This window comes from Amyelois transitella, chromosome 11 (assembly GCF_032362555.1).
Source record: "Amyelois transitella isolate CPQ chromosome 11, ilAmyTran1.1, whole genome shotgun sequence".
Lineage (NCBI taxonomy): Eukaryota > Metazoa > Arthropoda > Insecta > Lepidoptera > Pyralidae > Amyelois > Amyelois transitella.
Window position 1 is genome coordinate 9,979,267 of NC_083514.1, and position 26,887 is coordinate 10,006,153.

Here is a 26,887-nt window from a genome sequence, read left to right on the forward strand (position 1 = left end):
TGTAATTTCTTTAATTTTAATAAAGTTTTATATTAAACTTTGATTTTTTTTTAAGACCTCCGGTTGCGGCCTACGTAATTAGCCGTTTTCGTTAACGCGAATAGGTACATATTTATATAAAGTATATATTTATCAATCAAATAATGCTTTTCAAAAATTTAATATTGATGTTTTGTTGAAATCTCCATTTGAATCTTTACTCCATAAAACGCAAGGTGATTGACAACTCGTCCTTGGGTGGACCAAGAGTTAAGATCTGATTGATAAAGTGATATGAGTCTTGGATCGCCGCCAATTGGACATTTGGGCCCTGTTTCGTGTGAAATTACATCTATATAAATATAAATGAAAGTATATAAGGTCCGCCCGTATTGAGTGAAAAATATATAATAGGAATTTGACGGGAAATCACATATTTCCTTCTACTTTATTATTGTTAGCAATTTTGGGATTTTTGGGTACTCCCAGAAAAATGAAGCCTTTGTTACTTCTATCCCCTTAACGAGGTACGCGCATTTTTGTAGGTACAATATAGTCAGATCGTTTGTAAATAATTGAGTAAATGTTTTATTTCTTGTCGCACATTTCCTCAGCCTGTCGTTTCGTGTTTAGTTTGAGACATACATTTACCATGTGATCCGAAAATAGATTCTTTGATGTCGATCGTCAGCTAATGTAACCTGTCTATATTGTGAAGAAGAGTCTATATCGGATGGAATAGATATAACGATAGATCAATCAATCAATACTAAAAGTATTTATTTATTTAAACTTTATTGTATAAAATACAAATGTATAGCGCAATTGGTGGACTTAATGCTAGAAACATTATCTACCAGTCAACCATTGGGTCTGACAGAGAACTTTACGTGGGGTCAAACTAAATAAATATACTTATATGTACACAAAATATGAAATAAAATAATTATATAATAAAAAAAAAATACATAAATATTACAAAAAAAAAATACATAAATCTATAGGTGTAACGTATTCCTTCATTAATAACGTCATTAATTTGAAAAAACATGGGAATTTATAGGCTTTCAGTCTTTTCAAGGCTTTGTTTACTAAGCGAAGGATATAGATGTAATTAAATATATGTATGTATGGGAATTTTGATTTTGCTGGTTTGGGATTAGAAGGAATAAAAAGAGAATGCTTAGATGGTCTGGTCATGTAAAAAGGATTAATAAAAGGTTAACTAAGCGAATACTCAAAGGGAGTGTGAATGGAACTGTTGGAGTGGGAAGGCCTGGACGAGGTTAGTATCTTGATCAAATCAGAGACATTCTGGCAAAAGGTCAGGTCGAGAGTAGCCGAAACCACAACCAACGCACTTGCATGAAGAGAGTTATGAACGTGGCCGAAGCAAAAGAAGTGTGCAGAGATCGTGGCAAGTGGAAAGATGTGGTCTCTGTCATTACAAATTAATTAAAAATCGATTACCGCATAGTATCAATTCTCAATTAAAAATATATGTTTAACCATAACCATTATTACTTATTTACGTATTCACTTATTACAAATGATTATTTATGTATGTGACACAGGTGTGATTTAGGACCGATAGACTGCGGGCACCAGTACAAATCCTTTCAGGTCAAATCAATGAGTCTTGTCTAAGTTATAGACATTTTGTTTACTTGCTCATAACGTGAGGGAAAACATCACGAGGAAAGCATTTAAAAAAGAGTTTTAGACTCTTTTTTAAGAGCTTTCGTCGTAATGTTTCCCTATTCAGGCAGCTTGAATATTTCAAGTAATCCACGAGTAATTTGAATATACATATGTCACCCGATGACGAATTATAATTCAAATTTAAAAATTTTATTCATTATTATGGGACACTTCATATCACTTAATAATTGTCATATCTTTTGGTTTCAGACTCAAAATATTCGTCATACCTACATAATATTTTTCATTATCCTGATAGAAAATTATATTGCAATCAGTTAAAACGAAAGTTGAAATATACAACCAGATGTTTGGAGCATAACAATTTTACAGTGGTCGTAATAAAGTACAGTAAACTTGGAAAATGTGATGAATGTCTCCCGCATGGCGAGTTGAAATACAAAAATATGAGTTTATATTAACTTATAAATAAGTGAACATCAAACGAACGTTGTCTTTGTCTGATTTTAAATGTGTCTGTGTTTGTTTATTATGTTTTAACTCGAACAAAAAAAGAGGAGGTTTTTAAGTCTGCAAATTTGTCAGTGGCATTGACACAAAATGCCACTGACAAATTTGCAGTAACTATTTACTGTAACGTTTGAAAAGTTTGTTAACGTGTTAATTATCACTACACATTAAAAAGTCCCCCTTTTTTCTGTCCGTATTTATGCGTTAATCTTGAAAAGAAGTGGACGTATTTTGTTCCTGTTTAAAATGTCGGAAAGAGGGTTTTCTGAAGAATGTTGATATGTATATACCCGTGCCGATCTAAAGTGGGTCGCTACAATTTCAATAAAAAATAATTAAATAAAGTCCTGTCACTTAGTAGTAACTTCGTCAAACTGAACTGAAGGCTTTTCTTATCATCATTTAAGGTTCTTAATCACTTGAACAAAAAGGCTAGCTCACTGTATAAACGGGAGCATACAATAATGAGGAAGAGGTTCATAAAAAGGGTGAAACAAAAGTCAGCCATTTTAAATTTGGGATCAATTAACGGACTATTTACGATCATCCCAAGTGGGTCACGGTCATATGAAAGGGACAATTTCGCACATTTTAATTGTTTAAATGTGAATGTAATAAGGATTTGTTTCTCTGTTGGTATATACATATGTAATGTTTTGGCGTTATGTTAAAAATTACGTCTTTTTTGATGGGGCTTTCTTTGATGAATATTTTTTAAAGTAGAAATGAGGAGCAACAAAAAATACACTTCTTTGGAGATGAAGAGTTATATAGAGTATCTTTCTCTTAAAATAAATCGTGTCAAAGTCGGTATCATGTTTAAAAAATAATGGCATAAACAGACAGATAATCTTGGAACTAAATTCACTTCTCCGGAGAGGAGCCCGGGGTACTTTTTAACCATAATCCTGAATTTTGTAAGTCAGGTTTTAACACGAAGCGACTCCTGTCACACGGCAACCTTAACATGAGAACTAACTACTAACTAACTCATATTGGATCATGGATAAAAGCTGCATGAAATGAATGTGCCTCTTCCCTTAGTCGCCATTAACGGGAAGGAAAGAAAGGGACCATCCATGAGAACATTGAAGATGGAGTGGTCCCATATTAAAGTGCGAAGTACCACACGGCACATATTAGGTATCTCTGTATCTCATAATAAAAATACCTATACGGAGAAAACATACAGATTGAGTTTACCCCAAACAAGTTTGTAAACTTGTCCCATTTTTTCATAATTTACTTTACAAACGCACTTTATTTTTAGGGCGTTTCATATTTTCTGATATCCCATGGAATAAACGGCATGTGTACTCATCTCGTCTTTTCACATTACCTCTAATTTGGGCCTGAGTAAACTCGTGACGATAAACACCCTCGTTTTAATGTTTGTCTCATGCAAATCCGGTTTGACCGTGACAGTGTGTTACACAAAAAATCTGCTTTACTGATTAAAAAAAATAAAAATGTAATTTTATACCTCACAATTCAAAAGCTGAAATTAAAAAATCAAATAATCATTAGCTTTTTCGTATGGTTTCGCTTGTCAGGTTTTTTTCCAACCTACCGTTCATATAGAAACTGTCTCTTAAAAACATCGTTCTTTAACTTTCGACCTCGGCAACATTTGCAAGGGAACCCAACTCATACTGGATTTTGGGTTACACATTAAGTTCCCTTAATGTACAGGTTTCCTCATGACATTTGATCACGGTACGTGGAAGTATTTCCAGAAATTCTCACGCGAAACAGCCACTGGGCTTTGCGAAGAAAAAGACAATTTGGCGTAATGTGCCGTGTGGTTCCCGGCACCAATACAAAAAATAATAGGACCACTCCATCTCTTTCCCATGGATGTCGTAAAAGGCGAATAAGGGATAGGCTTACAAACTTCTGATTCTTTTTTAGGCGATGGGCTAGCAACCTGTCACTATTTGAATCTCAATTCTATCTTAAAGCCAAATAGCTGAACGTGGCCTATCAGGGCTATCAGTCTTTACAAGACTGTTGGCTCTGTCTACCCCGCAAGGGATATAGACGTGATTGTATGTATGTATGTTGGTATGGTACTCAATGTTGGTACAATACAAGGTCAAAGCCCTGGCCCTTAGCCTTGTAAAGGTTGACGTTTTATTGCTCTGTTGCATGATAAGGAACTTTAAGGGCGGTGCATACCGGTAGCATGACGTGACATGCTCGCATTTTTTACTTTCAAAACCTACATAATCTAAATCTATACACATAAGTCTATAATTCACGAGGTATACAAAGCCTGGAAAAGAGTTGAATTCTCTCAATAGTCTCGTTTAGCCGGAGCTTTGGATGGATTTCAGATTCAGTTAGTAACAGCTAGACCATCGCCTAAAACTATCAATAATCCCAACTAATACTATAAATGCGAAAGTTGTTTGTTTGTTGTCTCTTCACACGTTATCTATGGAACCTATATTCTTGAAATTTTTCAGGAAACATTCAGGCAAAATTAATTTTTGTAGTCGGTTACAAGTCAGATAGAAAAGGTTTTCTGATTCAGTTAACCATTACCAAAATAATAAGAACACGTTTCACGAATGCTATTGTAAGTAAAAATGTTAATTAAAAAAAAAATTAACAAATACTAAAATCATGGCCAAAAGGTATAATAAATATAATATATCTTTAACAAACGGGCATAAGAAAAAAATAGTAGCGGTTTTCCGACACAGCTGTTTATTTTCCATCCGCGGGAAATATTTCAGTACGCTTCGCACGGTCGTGGGGGGCGGTCGCTCGCTCGTCCGCCTCAAAGTTCGCGTGTCGCGTGGTCACGTAAAGTTATTTTTATTGTAATTCCGATTTGTTTTTATGTCGTATTCGAATGTCACGTTTATTTTGAGTTCTATGTATGTTTTGGTATGAGTTATGTGTGATATTTTGTGAATAAATAGCAATAATGAGGATGACGGACACTGAAGACGAAAACATAGAAGGTGGGTTGCTACAACAATTTTTTTGTTTGTCCAATTATTCTGTAATAGGATATGGGTCACGAAACTAACGATGTTTTTTATTTTTCTTATTGTTACGCTATCGGTAAATAGATAAGAAATCTTTGACAGGTAGGTATCAAATTAATGAAAAATTGTGACTTATAGGCGAGAGATGGGTATGCAGAGAAGGAAATAAAAGAAAGTAGGAAAAAAGAAAACTATTTTACCTTGCTGAAACACTACTTAAAAAGTCCTAGCAACGACTACGACGTGTAGCGCTTAGTACCTATATGGAAAAGGATTAATTATAAATGTTTCATTTGTTCCTTATATACATATTTTATACCTAGATATTAGAATACGATAAATATAAATAAATACCTAAGCATATACGTACACACATATAATTCTGTCTATATTTCCATGCGGGGTAGACAGAGCCAACAGTCTCGTAAAGACCAATAGTCCACGCTCATTTGTGTGGCTCATTGATGGAATTGAAATTCAATTAGTGACGGTTGCTACACCATACAAGAAGAATCCCAAGTTTATAAGCCATTCCTTTCTTACGCAATTTACTTACATCCATGAGAGTGATCATATTCTGAAGCGCCGGGAACCATACGACACAGATGATGATATTGTCTTATTATCGTTATAAATAAGAAAAATATTAGTCGAACTAAGCATTTTTGTTTACCACTTCATTAAGAATCGTTAGTAGACTGATCTTCACTTCACGAGGTCAAGGGTTAATTACCTAGTGTCAAATTTACAAAGAGAAGAGTAATAATTCTCTTCTTAATTTTGAAGATAATTTAAACAACTTCCCTTTTGCAGTCGGCTAAAGGTCTTGGATAAAACTCCAAAGTTTAAACGTTAAAAGCATCAAGTGTACGTTTTTGGTTACGGTACTCGTAACTATTATCGTATTAAATTTGAGAATAAAATTGCGCAAGGTCGTGTTGCTTATTTTTAATTAAGCAAGATCAAAATTATTTATGAAAATGAGAGATCTAAGGAACAATTATTATTAATTTTTTTACTTGACTAACTACACCCCGCGATTTCCCTCTCTAGAGAACGTCACAACAATAAATGATATTTCTCAGTACAAATTTTATCCGTTTACCAATTTTACCAGACAAAAACAAACATACATTTTAAGAAACTAACATTATAGTAAGAAAAAGGAATCTTTTTTGAAATAATAGTAAATTTTAATGGAAATACCTTTGTTTCTTAATAGGTACCTATTTATTAATCTATCAATATGGACCAAGCGATGAAAAGGCACATATTATTATAATTATTCTATTTCCTCTTATTATTAACTAGCGTAAAACGTGAATCCACATTTTCCATTTTCTGGGAATTTCGGGAACATCTAATATACATAGTTGTATAAAATTGACATTATTTCTTTTAGGGTAGGAACACCATATCACTACTAAAGGTGGCCTTTGAATCTTCTGTTTATCGGCACTGTCATCCCCGTAATGGACTTAGACGTGACGCGTGTAGCAGATCCGACATTATGTCACTCGCGGCAGACAATTTGTCACTCCATTAAATTGACCCACAAGGCCAAAACTGTTACTCTACGGTCATTAACCTTGACTTTGACTTGGCAGATAACCAATTTTAATTTCAGATTTCTTTACGAATGCGGTGCACATTAAAACTATTAAAAATAAACATATAAACACATCCTACTACTATTATAAAGGCGAAAGTTTGTATGGATGTATGGATGTTTGTTACTCTTTCACGCAAAAACTACTGAACCGATTACCATGAAATTTGGTATGTAGGTAGCTGATGACCCAGAATAACACATAGGCTACTTTTTATCCCAGAGTTCCCGCGGGATTGATAGGGTTTCCATGCGGACGAAGTCGCGGGCGGCCTCTAGTAGGTACATAAATAGGACTTCTTTTGGGCGATCAGTTAGAAATCTGTCACAATTTGAATCTGTTCTTCATTAAACTATATAGGTACATTTGAATGTGTGAACGTGGTTTCAGTCTTGTCGCGACTGTTGGCTCTGTCTTCCCTGTAAGGATTAAAGACGTGATTATATGTATGTATATATGTATGTAAACAACATACAAAAATATTAACAAAATTGCGCACATGCTTAAAATAACTAAAACAAAATACTTATGAGTTGTCGGTTTTTTAATCTTAAATCACCGCTTTAGAATTGGCAACCTCGTGATTACTGACTTCGTCTCCTTTGTAAGGGATAAAAACGTGATAATAACTTGTGTGTGTGTTTAAAGTGATGTACATCCAAATCTTTCCCGGTGGGTTAGGAGTCTTTGCCTACCCCTCCGGGACAACATCTGTCTACTTGCTACGATATCAACTTATTTCTTTCGCCTCATCCAAATTCATAACTCTCTTCATGCACGCTCGTCAATCAAAAATACTTGGTACTTGGTGGTTGGTGGAAAACATAAACATACATACATACACGTCTATATCCCTTGCGATGTAGCCAGAGCCAATAGTCTTCAAAAGACTGATAGGCCACGTTCAGCTGTTTGGCCTAATGATAGAATTGAGATTCATATAGTGACAGGTTACTAGCCTATCGCCTAAAAGAAGAATCCCAAGCTGAAAAGCCTGTCCCTTAGAAAATATAAAGTAGATTAAAGATATTGCAAATAGCAATGCAAGAAATTGCGATCAGATAAGTTATTATTATGTAAATAAATGCAAGTCATAATGCCGCGGTGCTACTAAGGTCAAGTTCGTACCTCGACGTTTCCTGGGAATTATTGTATGGATCGATATAGGTGCATACATTCATGTATACATACATACATATGGTCACGTCTATATCCCTTGCGGAGTAGACAGAGCCAACAGTCTTGAAAAGACTGGATGGCCACGTTCAGCTATTTGGCTTAATGATATCTAGAATTGAGATTCAAATAGTGACAGGTTGCTAGCCCACCGCCTAAAAGAAGAAACCCAAGTTTTTAAGCCTATCCCTTAGTCGCCTTTTACGACATCCATGGGAGACAGATGGAGTGGTCCTATTCTTTTTGGTATTGGTGCCGGGAACCACACGGCACGTATTCACGTCGCTATTCCTTGCGGGGTTGACAAAGCGAACAGTTTCGATAAGGGCGCGTTGTTTCCAACACTAATGTATGGGAGTGAAAGTTAGGTGTGGCAGAAAAAGCACGAAAGTAGAATAAACGCGGTGGAAATGAGAGCGCTTTGGAGTATGATAGATGTCAAATTGAGTGAAAGCTAAGGAACAGCGTGATAAGGGAATATTGTGACGTGAAAGAAGATATAGTGACAGGAATAGAAGAGGGTAAGTTTGTTCATGTCGAGAGAATGAATGAAAGCAGGTTGACTAGGTAAATATATACAAAGGGAGTGTGAATGGGACTGTTAGAGTGCGCAGGCCTAGACGAACGCACCTTAATTTAATCGTAGACATACATACATATTATCACGTCTATATCCCTTGCGGGGTAGACAGAGCCAACGGTCTTAAAAATATTGATAGGCCACGTTCAGCTGTTTGGCTTAATGATAGAATTGAGATTTAAATAGTGACAGGTTGCTAGCCTGTCGCCTAATAGTAAATCGTAAAGGTTCTAGTATAAGGTCAGGTCAAGACTGCCCTAAACCGACGAATTTGCATGAAGAGAATTACGAATGTTGATGAAGTAAAAGAAGTATGCACATGTATGTATTTATATAATACTAGCTGTGCCCGCGAGTCCGCCCGCGTGGAATAGTTATTTTGGGCATCATTGAAGCAAGGATGAATAATTTTCCCCGTTATTTTCACATTTTCCATTATTTCTTCACTCCTAATAGTTGCAGCGTGATGTAATATAGCCTAAAGCCTTCCTCGATAAATGGTCTATTCAACACAAAAAAGAATTTTTAATTTCGAACGAATTTTTTTAAATATTAGTATAGATGTTTGTGAAAAAAAGTACTGACACGTTACAAAATATGAATCATACGCGTGGTAGCCGTATCTATGATAACATCGATATTGACAAATGTATCGTGTGGGATTACCTATGATTATCTTGTTATCAGTCGGATATCCATCATCTGTCCTTCGAAAATATTAAAAAAGTAGTTTTACGCTTATATGTATGTGCGATATACTCAATAATGTATCTATTTTGTTAGGCAAGAAAAAAATAACTCTTTATTGTCGATGGTTGAAGGGTTAAGGTATCAGAATAAAAAAGTGTTATGAGCAGGTTCCTACCACGAAAATAAGGAAAGTAAATAATAAAATAAATAAGAAAATGTCTGGTAATAAGCAACCTTTTATGTTTGCAACTGGCCACAAATAAAAAAGATAGTTTTGCAGACAGAACAAAAATAAAAAAGTGTCGATCGAGAGACAAAAAAGAGCAATTTTCATGAACAGTCATAGAGTACTGTACAAGCAAGCAAATTTTATGAATAGTCATAGAGTATACTACAATACAAACTTTTTAAAATGTTCGTCACATTGTGAGTAAAACCTGCACATTCAGGCAACTGGATGTGTAATCATGATACAATACGGGTAAGGTTCCCAGAGGTCCCCAGGGGTGTAAGTTTGCAGAGGTCTGATGGGGTTGGCTTCGTGTTAAAACCTGACTCACTCAATCCAGGGTCATGACCACAAGCGGACCTCAGGCTCCTCTCTAAGAGAACGCAATCGGGACTAACTTCAGGAGGACGTCTCGAAGACCACCTATAGCTGGATCACTAATAGTGGATTTGATATTGAAATGTTAGCCTATTCTAGAGAAAACTTTCAAGTTTACTTAAAAGCTTGTGTCGACATAACTAATGTCACACACCAACTGCCAATTATAGCGCTCAGCCAATAGCAGCGAAGAGTCTAAATCGCGCAAACAAATATTTCACGGGCTGAAACATAAATACAACCTCAGATTCAACATCGTCTGTCGCGCGGTTCCCCAGGCACAACACCTAGTCTGGCAGAAGATCTTCCTTTTATTGACTGTCTAGCTGAATAATATGTAGCTCCCGCTAAAGCTTTTTTGATCGGCATTTACAAACTACGCAAGGAAGCGGTCGGTACAGATATTTTTTTGTTTAGTACCTAACTAAAACAACAGAACTTGCTTGAATATGCTTTCAACCTTAGTTGCGTTTTACGACATCCATGGGAAAGAGATGGAATGGTTTTATTCTGAAGAGCCGGAAATTAACAGCTCTCTCATAATACATCCTTCGCATTTTTGGCTAAACTATTTTTGTTAAACCATGGCATCAGATTGCGTTTTTATTTTTTAAATCACTATCATGATATCATTGACTTTATGGCCGTCATAATAAAAACATCGGCAAGGTTGCGCCATCCAATTTTCCAGGGAAACAGTTTCTGATATACGGTGGCATAGACAAACGACTAGCGTTGGTATTTTTGTTTTTGTCAACGATAAATTATTAGTTTGAATAAACGGATTTTTCTGGAAGGTTTGAGAAATATATGCATTTGTTTGTCATGACATACATATACTACGTCTTTATCCCTTATCGAGTAGACAGAGTCAAATAGACTAGAGGAAAGTCCAAGGCTACGTTCAGTTGGCTTGGTTCGTTGTACGAATATTTGAGCATCACAATATATATACTAAACCGATGTCGTATAGTTTCCGTTTTACTTTAGAATAGAACTACTCGATGTCTTTCCAATGAATGTAGCAAAAGGCGACTAAGGGATAGGCTTATAACATTGGGATTCTTTTTGTAAGCAATAGGCAAGCAACCTGTCACTATTTCAATCTCAATTCCATCATAAAGCCGTACAGCTGACCGTGGCCTTTCAGTCTTTTTAAATTGCTCTGTCTACTCCGCATGGGATCTAGACGTGACTATATGTCTGTATGTAAGATATATTAAATTACAAAAACATATCGAAAATAGCCATTCTTGGACTCTCAACAACCCTTTGGTCTTAAGCTCACAGTGACAGCAACTCGGGATTACACGGATATCCGGACGAAATCCGGGTCCGACAAGACATCCTTACGATAAATTCGTTAATTCTAATCCTTCTTCATATACATATTTTATACCTACTGACAAGTATTTTCATTGTTTGTATAATTTTCACATTTTACGTGGTTATACATAAAAATCACGCCTCTTTCCCGGAGGGGTAGGCAGAGACTACCTCTTTCCACTTGCCACGATCTCTGCATATTTCCTTCGCTTCATCCACATTCATAACTCTCCTCATACAAGCTCGGCGGTTTCGGGTGGTTTATGGTTTTTTTTACGTGGTTATTTATAAACTATTTTACTAGATTTTTTTTTACAACTGCTTAACATATTTGCGAACAAACCCGGGGGTAATAATGTGACAACCCACTACTACCTTACTCGTAAAATCATACTTTAAATTTCCTACTTTAAATCATTGAATGTGATTAAGCCAAAATGTGGATGAAGCGAAGGAAGTATGCAGAGATCGTGGCAAGTGGTAAGAGGTAGTCTCTGCCTACCCCTCCGGGAAAGAGGCGTGATTTTATGTATGTATGTATATAATATTGATCCCATAATAAAGGGAAGTATATATTAACTGTGGAATGTTAGGAATCTCTGTTGCGAAACACTGGTATTCAGGTCAACAATGTGATAACTATTATACTCGAAGTGAAGGGAGTAAAAGAAGGTTCTGGAAGCCGCTATTGCTCAACCAAAGTAGAAAAAGATTTATTTTCAAAATAAGATCAAAGTATCGCTATCGGCTGTAGTCTCAGCTACATCCTCACCACTCTGGAGAGGAGCCCGGGGTAAGTCCTTGACCATGGATCCTGGATTGGGTGAGTCAGGTTTTTACACGAAGTGACTCCCAACTGAGCTCCGCAACCTATGCAGGGGAACCTAACTTTAGTAATTTAATCGTGGTTACACATCCAGTTGCCTGAATGTGCAGGTTCCCTCCCAATGTTTTCCCTCGCCGTAAGGTTTTTTTTTTTGCGAGATGTGATTCGATGCGATTGCTACGAGATGCTAACTCAATGATACTATATTTTATAATAAATAATTATATAGATAAACATCCAAGACCCAGACCAATCAGAAAAAGTTCTTTTCTCATCATGCCCTGGCCGGGATTCGAACCCGGGACATCCGGTGTCACAGGCAAGCGTACTACCGCTACGCCACAGAGGCCGTTCGACCACCGACGTTAACGCCAAAACTATAAATTCCGTAATACAAAGTAAAGAAACGAGTTATGAATGTGGATGAAGCGAAGGAAGTATGCAGAGATCGTGGCAAATGGAAAGAGGTAGTCTCTGCCTATCCCTCCGGGAAAGAGGCGTGATTTTATGTATGTATGTATGTACATACATACATACATATTATCACGTCTATATCGCTTGCGGGGTAGACAGAGCCAACAGCCTTGTAAAGACTGATAGGCCACGTTCAGCTATGTACCTATGTATGTATGTATGTACAAAGTAAATTCTTTGGATTTTCCCAAAGCGTCCATCGCTACGATCCCTTAGCTCGGAGGGTGAGACTGATTGGGGATTATGTTGGACATTTTTAGCAATTTTTAGGGTCCCATTCGACCCTCGAAATGTTTGAACTTTAGCAATAATAATGAAAGAGGAAGTTATTTCTGAAGGTTGAGGAATTTCATTGAATATATGAGTTTATTAATATTGGATTTCTTATTTTGTAAGTACTTAATTGTTATAGGATTTTGCGTTTTCATTTTGTGAACAGTAGTTAAAGCACAATGAAGTTATTACGTTACAAACAAACACACACACATATACTGTCAGATTTATATAAAAATAAAAAACTTCACTCATTAATTCACTTGCATTGAAAAATTTAAATACATTTTCGTTACAAGTTGATTAACAGAACAAAATAACGCAACCGGGACATAAGTCAAGACAAAGACTACAACAGCCTTCACCATTTTTTAAGTTGGAGGTATAATAATAATAATGACTTTACCCACGTGACAGTGTATTGGTGGCTTTAAGAGGAAGCATGGAAGGTATAGAAGAGTCATTCGGTCGCTTACTTTTTCCATTAAGGTTGTGTAACATCTTCGTCTTTATCATCACTTACCATCAGGTGAGATCGAAGACAAATGTCTATTACGATACATACATACATATGGTCACGTCTATATCCCTTGGGAGGTAGACAGAGCCAAAAGGCTTGAAAAGACTGAATGGCCACGTTCAGTTATTTGGCCTAATGATAGAAATGAGATTCAAAAAGTGACAGGTTGCTAGCCCATCGCCTAACTTAGAATCTCAAGTTTGTAAGCCTATTAAAAATTAAAAAAACGGTTGTTTCAGTAAATCGGTAAGAGATTCGGTTTATATTTTATGCATGGATCATGACAATATAAAAGATGTAACATTTCCGGGAAGAGTAATTTTATGTACCTTCTAGAGGCCGCCCGCGACTTCGTCCGCATGGAAACCTTATCAATCCCGCGGGAGCTCCGGGATAAAAAATAGCCTTTATGTTATTCTGGGTCTTCAGCTACCTACATACCAAATTTCATCGTAATCGGTTCAGTAGTTTTTGCGTGAAAGAGTAACAAACATCCATACTGACATACTCACAAACTTTCGCATTTATAACCTACAGTTACAGTTCTGCATTTTCATTATTTCGTACCCTAAGGTCATTTCGATTTGTCGATAGGAAATAGGGTGTCAATTTACCCCTGGGAAAGAGATTTTTTGGGTATTCGGTAACATTATTTCTTTTTTTAGTGGAAATGGAAGAGTCGGATGTAGGTATTACTTTATAACGTTTCCTGAACAACGGAGATTTTGTGTGATTTCTATGTGAAAGAAATAATAACTTTTCGTTTTTATTATATAGGCCTGAGGCGACGAATTTGTGGTTTTTTTATTTATATGACTTTGTATTTTACATATATACAAAATTCACGTTTATATCCTATGCGGGGTAGACAAAGCTAACAGTCTTGATAGGCCACGTTCGGCTGTTTGGCTAAATGATAGAATTGATATTCAAACAGTGACTGGTAGCTAGCCCATCGCCTAAAAAAAATTCCAAGTTTATTAGCCTATCCACAAGTCGCCTTTTACAACATCCACGGGAACGAGATGGAGTGGTCCTATTCTATTTTTTTTTATTGGTGCCGGTTACCACACGGCCCTCAAAAGAAAAAGACATAATACAAATGCCCTTCAGTTTCTGAAACGAGTTGTGAGTGTGTTAACACGATGCTCTTTTTAATTTACTAACAGCTTATCGATTACAAGTGTAAAAGATTCTCCGTTATTACCTTCTATACCTAGATAGTATACAAGTGCCGTGTGGTTCCCGGCACCATTACAAAAAAGAATAGGACCACTCCATCTCTTTCCTACGGATGTCGTAAAAGGCGACTAAGGGATAGGCTTATAAACTTGGGATTCCTCTTTTAGGCGTTTAAACCAAACAGCTGAGCGTGGCCTATCAGTCTATTCAAGACTGGTGGCTCTGTCTACCCCGCTAGGGATATAGACGTGATCATATGTATGTAGTAGGTATACAAGTTACTGCAGATCTGCTATCAAAGTTAATGTATTACTTTGGGCCGTGGGATGCAATAAAAGACTAGGACCACGCAATATCGTTCCCGTGCATGTCGCAAAAGGCGACTAAGGGAAAGGATTATTAACTTGGGATTCCTCTTGTAGGCGATGGGCTAACAACCTGTCACTAATTGAATCTCAATTCGATAATTTATCCATATATAGCTATATATATATATATATGTATATATATACATGTTTCACTATTTATTATATACAGGGTTATTCATTTAGTACCCGAAACCGCCGAGCTTGCATGAAGAGAGTTATGAATGCGGATGAAGCGAAGGAAGTATGCAGAGATCGTGGCAAGTGGAATGAGGTAGTCTCTGCCTACCCCTCCGGGAAAGAGGCGTGATTTTATGTATGTATGTTATTCATTTAGAACCGACCTCTTTATTTTCTTAGACAAATGTACAAAACAAACATACCTCCAATGAACAGAGGTGAACGTTTGAACGATCGATGGACGCCAAGTAAATGATACTGAATATTTTATTTATTAATCACTTAGTTTCGAGTGTTTTTTTTTAATATTTACAAAAAAGTAGCCAAGTGGAGGTTGACATTTTAACTGACCTAAAGTTAGGTATAATGTTAAGTCCCTAGGAATAGATAGAGTTAATCCTATCCTAAAGGAAATCTATAAATATTTTCACCGGTAATATAAATACATTTATTTTTAAAAATAGAACACAAATACATCGTATATTTAGGTAGGTACTACCGCTTCCAAATTGCAGGTGAAGACGAAGCGGCGGAACGAACTACACTGCAGCATTTTAACCGGATGTCAATTTACAAATATCTCAAATCTGAAACGTTGACGAATGTATATTTTCTACATTAAACAAAAATTATCATTAATTATATGTAATAAATAAATTAAAATTAATAATATTTTAAGCATTAGAAACTGAGCAACGTAAAAAGTTAATATTTTTTTTCAAGACTCAGTTTGTGACAGTTTTTAGACGGATTTTAAATAATATAAGATAATGCTGCAGTGCAGTTTGTTACCGCTTTTTCTGCACTGACGCCTTGGAAGCGGCAGTAAACTTAGTTTTTAAGTAATTTATTTTTAAACTTTTAGTTTTTAACTAAAAGTTTTGACAATTATGAAGTATCCTATAATAATGAATAAAATTTTTGAATTTAGAATTTGAATTTTAGGAGCAGATTTTATGGCGGGAATTCATCGATTTAATTTTTTTTTTGTTCACAGAGGAGGAAGGCACAGAGTTGGAACTGGAGGCATTATACCGTCGGTACTGCGTGCGGCTGAAGCATGCGTTGTTCGTGTCTGCTCTGTGCGTCACGCTGCTCTGTAGCACGGTGCTGCTCTGTGCTGTGTGTATACTACATTCACATGTGAGTATTTACTTATTCAAATCTGTACTAATATTATAAAGCTGAAGAGTTTTTGTTTGTTTAACCGTATCTCAGGAACTACTGGTTCGAATTGAAAAATTGTTTTTGTGTTGAATAGACCATTTATCGAGGAAGGCTTCAGGCTATATAACATCAAGCTGCAACTATTAGGAGCGAAGAAATAATGGAAAATGTGAAAAAAAACGGGGAAAATTATGTCTACCCCGCAAGGGATATAGACGTGACCATATGTATGTATGTATGAAAAATTCCAAACTAAGAAAAGTCAGTGGTCATTTTGTTTAGATGTTAATATAAAAAACAAACAGAATTCAATTACCCGGCACAGTTCTATTTGATTAAGGTTCCGCATCAGCTTTATTGAGTTCACGATAAATAGCCCTAATATTTATCACTATTACATTATTTACAATTCTGGTAGCTCTGTCGCCACCAGAATTGTAAATAATAATATCTTAAATAGGAATCGGTGTTTAATTGAGAAATAGTAGAAGAAATGAAGTTTGCAAGGATCGTGGTAAGTGCTATTCACTTACCACAAGTGGATAGATGTGGTCTCCGCCTAACTCTTTGGTAATTTTAATTGTTGCTGTCCCGTTTCATTTCATAATTAAGTAAAAGCGAAACGGCGCGCGGCGAGTGTTTTACGTACAATAAATGGAATTTTATTCATTCATCATCACCTCCACCAAATAAGACTGTTGGAGATTATTTCTATTTAAAAAAAATTCATTAATTGAACAGGTTATTTAACCATTTTTCCGCTAGGGATATAGACGTGATATCCCTAGCGGTTAGTCCCGGTTGAGAACTTACCTTTTTCTGAAATCTGTATTATGTCAGATTTTCACACAAAACGACTCTTGTCTGACCTATGCCTATGTCCTTTGAAACTAACCCACATTTTATTATTAAATTGAACCATATAGGTAATACATACACAAAAATTACGCCATTATACATAGTGACGTCTTTTTCCCAGAGGGGTAGACCGAGATTCTTTTTATTTTATTAAACTTTACTGAACGCAAAAATGTCAAAAATGCCGTATGGTTCCCGGCCCCAATATAAAAGAATAGGACCAATCCATCTCTTTCCCATGGATGTCGTAAAAGGCGACTAAGGGATAGGATAAACTTGAGATTCATCTTTGAGGCGATGGGCTAGCAACCTATTTGGATCTCAACTCTATTATTAAGCCAAACAGCAGACGGTGGCCTATCAAATTTCAAGACTGTTAGCTCTGTCTACCCCGCAAGGGATATAGACGTGATTATATGTATGTATGCAAAAATGTACAATAGGTAGACTTAATGATATACGACAAAGTAAAAAAGATAGTAAGAACTTACAGTAGAACATTTGACACCAAAAACTGTAAGTACGCCAACTAAAAAACTATAACTATAAAAATAAGATTTCCCAATAACGAATTCAGCAAGTTTGGACAAGTTGAACAAAGTCGACAGTTGGTCAACGCGTAGATAACTAGTGTTGGCGACTTGTTGTTTTTCTAGCAGATTAAGGGAAAATAAGCAATGATCATGGCTTTATAAGAAACTATAAGTAGAAGGCCTATAGCTTCATAGCGTTGCAAAAATTACAAATTATGAATGGTGAAAATTAAATCCATCTTACCGCGGTTAGTTCCGTGTACATACATACATAAAATCACGTCTTTATCCCTTGCGGGGTAGACAGAGCCAACAGTCTTGTAAAGACTGATAGGCCACGTTCAGCTATTTGGCTTTAAGATAGAATTGAGATTCAAATAGTGACAGGTTGCTAGCCCATCGCCTAAAAAAGAATCCCAAGTATGTAAGCCAATCCCTTAGTCGCCTTTTACAACATCCATGGGAAAGAGATGAAGAGGTCCCATTCTTTTTTTTTTGTATTGGTGCCGGGAACCACACGGTTAGTTCCGTGTACATTTTCTTTCAAATAGAAATCGGTGTTTAATTGAGAAAAAGTGGAAGTAATGAAGTATGCAAGGATCGTGGTAAGTGGATAGATGTGGTCTCCGCCTAACTCTTTGGGAGAGGCGTGATAATAATTTTAATTGATGCTGTCTCGTTTCTCTTCATAATAAAAAGCGAAACGGCGAGTGTTTTACGTACAACAAATGGAATTTCATTCATTCATCATCACCTCCACCCAATTAGAGTGCTGGAGATCATTTCCCTTTTAAAAAAGTCATTAATTGAACAGGTTACTTAAACATTTTTAAAAACGTATTTTTCTTTTTAAAAAATTAGTCAATAGATATACAATTTAAATCTGTCAATCCTATTGTAGGCTTTATTAATAAAACGTGGTGATCCGTACCAAAAGGGTCTAACAGCGGCCGGAAACCAATTTCCGGTAACTTTTTTGAGGACAATTTAATATTTTGTTAATTGAAATTTCAGAGTTACGCCCGAATTTTTTGCATTGAAAAGTAATTATAGACTTTTAAGGGTGTGATAAAAAATTAACTGATAATCCATCTTCGTGTACCTAGAATTGCTATTTTTGTATTACTTTAAACTATCAGTTCGAAAGTGGCTCTGTCTACCTCGTAAGGGATAAAGACGTGATTATAATGTATGATATATGAATGTAAAAGCTGTCAAACATACGGAGAAGATAAATAAGCGGTTGCACTAAGTTTTTTTTTCATAATAATGATATCGTTCATCTCATTGTTAAAATGAGGTGAGATTATCACTCTTAAATTTTAATATCTCTCTCTCTCTCGCTCTGAAGGTTTCATCTCCTTATCCAAGAAATGCGATTCCTAATGCGAGTATTGGTTTACCTTGTACCTGTCTCGGACTAACACAATTACCAGGGATAAGCCCTCAGAGTGACCAGGCAATAGGTATAGGATGGCAAGACTTGTAATGACGGAGGTAAATCACATTACTCTACGGAGAAGGGCCTTAGGCTTGGTAAGGTGGTTTTTGTAATACATGAATTCTAAGATATAACTTCAGATGTTTACCAAAAAGTTAGTTAGTTGCCGTGTGGTTCCCGGCTCCAATAGAAAAAAGAATAGGACCACTCCATCTCTTTCCCATGGATGTCGTAAAAGGCGACTAAGGGGTAGGCTTATAAACTTGGAATTCTTCTTTTAGGCGATGGGCTAGTAACCTGTCACTATTTGAATCTCAATTTTATCATTAAGCCAAATAGCTGAACGAAGAACGCACGAACGCAGTACCTTAAAAAAGAATCCCAAGTTTGTAAGCCTATCCCTTAGTCGCCTTTTACGACTACCATGGGAAAGAGATGGAGTGGTCCTATTCTTTTCTGTATTGATGCCTGGGAACCACACGGCATATTATAGGTAGGTATATAGAGTTTTAAAAAGGCTGTGTATGCGCATAATAGTGTAAGATAATCAACCCATTAGACAGTGTATGGAGAAGGTTATCCTATAATTAATTGAACCAGAGTGCCTATTGTTACACTTAATGTAGGTGCGGATTATTACTACAGTGACTGGTAGTAATTTGAAATTTGTAGATATTTCTCTATGGTATGGTTCCCAGCACTTAAGAATGAGACTACTCCATCTATTTCTAACGGTCGTGAAAGGCGAGTAAGGGTTAGGCTAATAAACTTGGGATTCTTTTTCCTGTCACTATTTGAACTTAATTCCATCATGCCACGAATCTGAAATTGGCCTTTCAGTCTTGCGAAACTGTTGACTGTCTACCCCTGAGGCTTGGAGAGATGAAGAAAGAATTAAGGGATTTTTGTAATTTTGGTGAGTATTGCAAGGAGTTCGATTATGTTTACATACATACATATAGTCACGTCTATATCCCTTGCGGAATAGACAGAGCCAACAGTATTGAAAAGATTGGTAGTTCAGCTTTTTGGCTCAATGACAGAATTGAGATTCAAATAGTGACGGGTTGCTAGCCCATCGCCTAAAAGAAGAATCCCTGATTCATAAGCATATCTCTCAGTCGCTTTTTATGACATCCATGGGTAAGAGATACATACATACATACATAAAATCACGCCTCTTTCCCGGAGGGGTAGGCAGAGACTACCTCTTTCCACTTGCCACGATCTCTGCATACTTCTTTCGCTTCGTCCACATTCATAACTCTCTTCATACAAGCTCGGCGGTTTCGGGTACTTTTGACCTGACCCTTTACCAGGACGTCCTTAATTTGATCAAGATACGTTCGTCTAGGTCTTCCCACTCCGACCTTTCCCTCCACACTCTCCTTGTATATCTGCTTAGTCAACCTGCTTTCATTCATCCTCTCCACATGACCGAACCATCTTAACATACCCTTTTCTATTCCTGTAACTACATCTTCTTTCACATCACAACATTCCCTTATCACGCTGTTCCTTATCCTGTCACTCAATTTCACACCCATCATACTCCTTAACGCTCTCATTTCCACTGCATTTATTCTGCTTTCATGCTTCTTTTGCCATACCCAACTTTCACTCCCATACATTAATGTCGGGACCAACACGCCCCTGTGCACAGCCAGTCGAGCCTTTTTGGATAGTTTCTGACTGCTCATAAAGGCATGCAAAGCTCCATTCACCATGTTCCCCGCGTTCACTCTCCTTTCAATATCACTATCATACTTGCCATCTGATGTAAACTTTGATCCTAGATATACAAACTCTTTCACTTGCTCCACTTTTTCTCCTCCAATCAAAATATTACATGCTGTCATTTCTTTCTCCATTTCAAAAACCAGTGTTTTAGTTTTACTTACGTTCACTTTCATTCCTTTCTCTTTTAAAGCTTCATGCATACAGTTTACCATCTCCTGTAACTCCTCCGCTGATGACGCCAGTATAACCTGATCGTCGGCATAGAGCAGACATTTGACGAGTAACTCATTCATCCTTAATCCACTTTTAGACTCTTTCAAATCTGTCAAACAGCTATCCATAAATAGGTTGAACAGCCACGGTGACGCAACACATCCTTGCCTAACGCCTTTCTCAATCTTAAACCACTCAGTGTGCGCTCCGTTTATCCTGACACAAGCACTCGAATCCTCATATAAGGATTTCAGTGCTCGTATTAAGAGACTGCTCACCCCATGCATAGAAAGTGCTGACCACAATTCATTCCTCTCAACTCTGTCATAGGCCTTTTCCAGATCTACGAATGTGCAATAGACTTTTTGACTCTTGGCCAAAAACTTTTCGGCTATGCACCGCAAGGAAAAGACCTGATCAGTACATCCCATTCCCTTTCGAAATCCCGCTTGAGCATCCCATATTTTGTTATCAGTTTCATTCCTGACTCTATTAATCAATACCTTAGCATACAATTTGCCGACGACGCTAAGCAGGCTTATACCACGATAATTTTTGCAGTCCAGCTGTGACCCTTTTCCTTTGTAAAGTGGCACGATAACAGCCTTACACCAATCTTTTGGTACTCGGCCGCTTCTCCAACACAAATTGAAAAGGCAGTACAACTGACTAGCTACTACGCCTTTTCCTGCTTTAAGCATCTCGACCGACACTCTATCACACCCAGCAGCCTTTCCCGCTTTCATACTCTTAAGTGCTTCCACAATTTCGAACATTTCAATTTCGCCTTCCATCTCATTCTCTTTTTCTTCGCTATAGCAGAAATCTTTCTTATTTCCTTCCTTTTTTTTCAAATAAACTTTCAAAATAGTCCTTCCATATCTTTAGTACACATTCTTCTCCTTTCACAACGCTACCATCCTGGCATCTGATCCTAGTCAGCTCTCTGGTTATAGTATTTCCTCGGGCTGACCTTACGGATTTCCAGAATACTTTCAGATTTGACTGAAAGTCTTCTGATAGCCTTTTATCAAAATCCTCTTTATACTCTTCTTTCTTTCTAATCACAGCTTTCTTAACCAAATCTTTCATTTTCTTATATTCCTTACGTGCTTCATTCACATCTTCATCTATAACCTCTTGCATTCTTAAGTTAGCTTTTGCTGCTAACAAATCCAGCCATGCTTTCTTCTTTAATCGCACAAGTTCTTGCACATCTTTACTCATCCACGCATTTTTGTGATTTTTTCCTTTCCTTCTTCTACTTACACCACACACTTCAACAGCTACTTTCACAATTCTTTCTTTAAGTTCCTTCCATCCATCTTCAATATCGCTCATTTCATCTAAATCTTCAAATTCATCCTTCAGTCTATTAATATACTTCTTACCTACATCCATATCTTGCAAATTTTCCACTTTTACTCTTTCCAAAGCGCTGGTTTGCTCCCTTACCCTGTGCCGCCAGCGATTGAAGATACCCCTTATCCGGGATATCACCAGTAAATGGTCCGAGTCAATGCCAGCACCGCGATATGCACGGGTATCCAGCACTTTGTTCTTCAATCTTTCATCTACAATCACAAAGTCTATCATACTTTTTAAAATACCTTCCACTCTTGTGTAGGTGTGGATCTCTTTATGTTGAAACATTGAGTTCGACACAAAAAGATCCCACTCTAGACAAATTTCTAATACACTTCTTCCATTATCATTCACCTTTTCGTCACCAAACGCACCAAGCACCTTTTCATATCCATCACGCTTTACACCCACCCATCCATTAAAATCACCTAACATAATAATCTTCTCATTTGGCTTGGTAACTTTCAATACTTCTCTTACACTATTCCAGAACTCCTCGTTTTCGCTTTTTGCTGATGTTGTACCCCTCGAACCCACATCCCAAGGTGCATAAACACCTAGAACGAAGATCCGAGTGATTCCAACTTTCAGCCTAATCCATAGAAGACGAGGGCTGACACACTCATACTCATTCACGCACTCAGCCATTCGTGCAGAAAGAATTAGACCGACCCCTTGACAGCCTCGGCTGGTACTGGAAATTCCAGACCAATACGCCGTGTAAGGGCCGTGCTGCGTCGCGTCGCATCCTTTCCGCTTCGTTTCATTCACGCACAACACATCCAAACGTCTTTCATCCATCATCTGGCATACTTCCTCAATCTTATCCTTCATTCCTCCTCTTACATTCATCGTCGCAAAGCGGCTTTCAGCAGACCGCATACCGCTCCGCGACCGCTCCCGCCGGGAACGAGACGTGATGGGGTGCGGACACCATCGCCGCCATTTCTATGCTTTTTAAGGTTCATAATGCGATTCCCACGAGACGTAAGGGGTAAGAGATAGAGTGGTCCTATTCTTTTTTCGTTCAGCTATTTGGCTTAATGATAGAATTGAGATTCAAATAGGGATAGGTTGCTAGCCCATCGCCTAAAAGAAGAATCCCTGATTCATAAGCATATCTCTCAGTCGCTTTTTATGACATCCATGGGTAAGAGATAGAGTGGTCCTATTCTTTTTTCGTTCAGCTATTTGGCTTAATGATAGAATTGAGATTCAAATAGTGACGGGTTGCTAGCCCATCGCCTAAAAGAAGAATCCCTGATTCATAAGCATATCTCTCAGTCGCTTTTTACGACATCCATGGGTAAGAGATAGAGTGGTCCTATTCTTTTTTCGTTCAGCTATTTGGCTTAATGATAGAATTGAGATTCAAATAGGGATAGGTTGCTAGCCCATCGCCTAAAAGAAGAATCCCTGATTCATAAGCATATCTCTCAGTCGCTTTTTACGACATCCATGGGTAAGAGATAGAGTGGTCCTATTCTTTTTTCGTTCAGCTATTTGGCTTAATGATAGAATTGAGATTCAAATAGTGACGGGTTGCTAGCCCATCGCCTAAAAGAAGAATCCCTGATTCATAAGCATATCTCTCAGTCGCTTTTTACGACATCCATGGGTAAGAGATAGAGTGGTCCTATTCTTTTTTCGTTCAGCTATTTGGCTTAATGATAGAATTGAGATTCAAATAGTGACAGGTTGCTAGCCCATCGCCTAAAAAAGAATCCCAAGTTTGTAAGCCTATCCCTTAGTCGCCTTTTACGACATCCATAGGAAAGAGATGGAGTGGTCCTATTCTTTTTTGTATTGGTGCCGGGAACCACACGGCACAGACATTTGTTATTTTATGATAATATGTTTTGGGTTTATTAATATCAATAAGTTTATGTAAGTTAATATCTTAATTATTATGTAGGTACACAAGTCAATGCCCGTCCTTTCCTTACATTTTCTTGTATTTAGTTTGAGTTCTATTCAAAAATTTTTCCTTGATGTACACAAATATATTACAAATTGTTTCATTTCATTTATCTTAAAAAAAAAAACAATTTCTAGGATAACTTTAAATGTCACTAAATCCTACATCCAGTGTTGATATTTGTCTGGTTATCAACCCATGAAATTGCGTTCCACCCTGTATCTCCACTTTGATGCCGCATTCATTAAGGGGATCACCGACCTGAATATTTTGCAACACCCTGTTTAGTCGCTAGATTTTACGCGTGATTATTAACTTGTACAAAATTATAGATGAAATGTACTTTCATTTGGAATCAAGAAATGTTAGATGGTAAAATCTACTTAGGTAATAAATCTTCCATTACTGACTGATTTGCAGACAAAACACAGCTCAAATCGTTGTGTCTAAAAATATTCTAGAATTATATCTAGAATAATGTCTAAAATTTGAGTGTAGTGACCTTTTATGGCCAAGGGGTGTCTCTCAATACCATTATAAAGCCGTACAGCTAAATGTGAACTTATGGTCTTTTCAAGTCTGTTGGCTCTGTCTATTCCGCAAGTGATAAAGACGAAATAATATGTAAGTATGTGTTTGTATGTCTAGGGGTGCATTAAAATAATGTAAGGGGAACGTAAGAGGATATTTGGTTTTTTTAGGGCGGAGTAAATAATAAAAATTTTCAGGTTCAAGTCTACACGTTTTCACACGAGTTTTTCCTTCATCATAATTTATAGGATATATAATATCTACCTTCAGATTATACTATACTTACAAAGTGATAAAAATTATGAGCCTTTGGCATTTACGTTAAAAGGTTACATTAAAATTAGTCTAAATTCTTTGATTTATTAATTCGTAAAAATTCTATGTCTGACCTTTGAATAATTTCAAATACTTAATAAGTAAAAGATAATCTCGTTTTTTAAGCGAATAAGTTCACTGGAAAATTTGTGATCTTGTAACACTTAAATGATTTTCAGTCGGCAACATAATTAAATTCAGATTCGAATTATTTGATAAAAAAATTAATGGACACTTTTACGGTACATAAACAACGAACTTTGTGAAAAATAGCATGAATAAATTAAATTGGCGATATCTTTCTTTAGCATTATTTGGATAAGGCTGCAATTTGATCATCATCTTTAGTTATAAATTAAAATATTTTGCTGTAATTTTATGTGTAGTGTGTAAATTGATTTATTCAGTATATTTGTAAAAAAAAATACTAGGGTGTGGTAATTTAAATAATATCAGCCCTGTACACTTTAATATATTTTTGACTGTACCAAAAAAAAAAAACTTTGTGAATGACTTATATAGGTCCCGTTTTATAATTGCCACCTTTAATTAACAAAGCCTTTTATAGATTCGAGCTTTTTGGAGCTTTGCGGACACCGTAATTATAAGGAAAAGTTCAAAGAAAAATAAGAGTCTTATCGGATAACATTTATTCATTCATTCAATAACACATATATATAACCACGTTTATATTCCTTGCGGGGTAGACAAAGCCAACAGTCTTGAAAAGACTGACAGGCCACGTTCAGCGTTTAGGCTTAATGATAGAATTAATATTCAAATAGTGACAGGTTACTAGCACATCGCCTACAAGAAATATCCCAAGTTTATAAGCCTATCCCTTAGTTGCCTTTTACGACATCCATGGGAAAGAGATGGAGTGGTCATATTCTTGTTTCTATGTGTGCCGGGAACCACACATTGACTTGTTACAACTAACTTTAGCGTTATTAAATCTGAATATAAAACAGATACCAAACAAAAGTGACAGATGTGTTATAACGAAACGGTAAGTTTGTTAGTTTGTTGGTTTGTTGCCCAGCTCGGGCACTGCGAACTATAATAAATTTGACCCAGAATTAGTCGGACCGCGGTCATAAATATTTCGTACTATAAGGTTGTGGGAACTGCAGTTTGTGATAAATTAATTTGTGATTGTAAAAAAATTATAATGGAATATGATAGTCTCAGTTTCTGTGAATGTTTTAGAGATCCTTTTTAAACAAGTAATGCCAGTGATAAAAAAATAAATGAAATATGTTAAATTTCTGAAACTCTCCTAAGTGTTAAAAACATTTTCCTGAAAACCTCATTGAAATGGGTTCAGCGATTACACACACACGTACAATTCAAACTGAGAACCACCACTCTCTCTATTTCTCATGGATATCGTTAAAGGCGACTAAGGGAAAAGGGCTTAAAAAACCTCTTGGGATACTTCTTGAAGGCGATGGGCTGTCACTATTCGAATCTGAATTCCATCACTTAGACATATAACTACACGTGGGTTTTCATTATTTCCAAGCCTGTTGGATCTGCCTACATTCAACCTTAACCTTTATGTTCATTGTAGGTAAATACATACATACATACATAAAATCACGCCTCTTTCCCGGAGGGGTAGGCAGAGACTACCTCTTTCCACTTGCCACGATCAAATACATAATAATAATAGGTAAATACAATAGTAATAATAACCATTTGAAGGGTCGCCCGTTAAGAAAGGATCTTCCGAGACTCTTGGGTACAGTACAAGTAATTATACCGTACGATTCAGTGCAGGTTCTTGTTTGTTTGCGGTCGAGGGGTTATAAGCCGATGTTACGTGTGGTTCCCGGTACTTTAGA

General features: G+C 36.7%; 1 protein-coding gene across 2 annotated transcripts in view; it reads left to right on the plus strand.

Annotated features, from left to right (window-relative positions):
• Positions 1 to 26,887, plus strand: part of LOC106133297 (adenylate cyclase type 2) — a 171,552-nt gene that overhangs the window by 19,862 nt on the left and 124,803 nt on the right. The window contains exons 1-2 of one of the 2 annotated variants that reach the window (XM_060946553.1): positions 4,908 to 5,123; positions 15,957 to 16,102. In XM_060946553.1, coding sequence (XP_060802536.1) covers positions 5,087 to 5,123; positions 15,957 to 16,102 — 183 coding nt within the window. In that variant the 5' untranslated portion in view covers positions 4,908 to 5,086. Of the gene's footprint in view, positions 1 to 4,907; positions 5,124 to 15,956; positions 16,103 to 26,887 lie in introns of those variants that run through there. The other variant, XM_060946552.1, reaches the window with a different exon arrangement.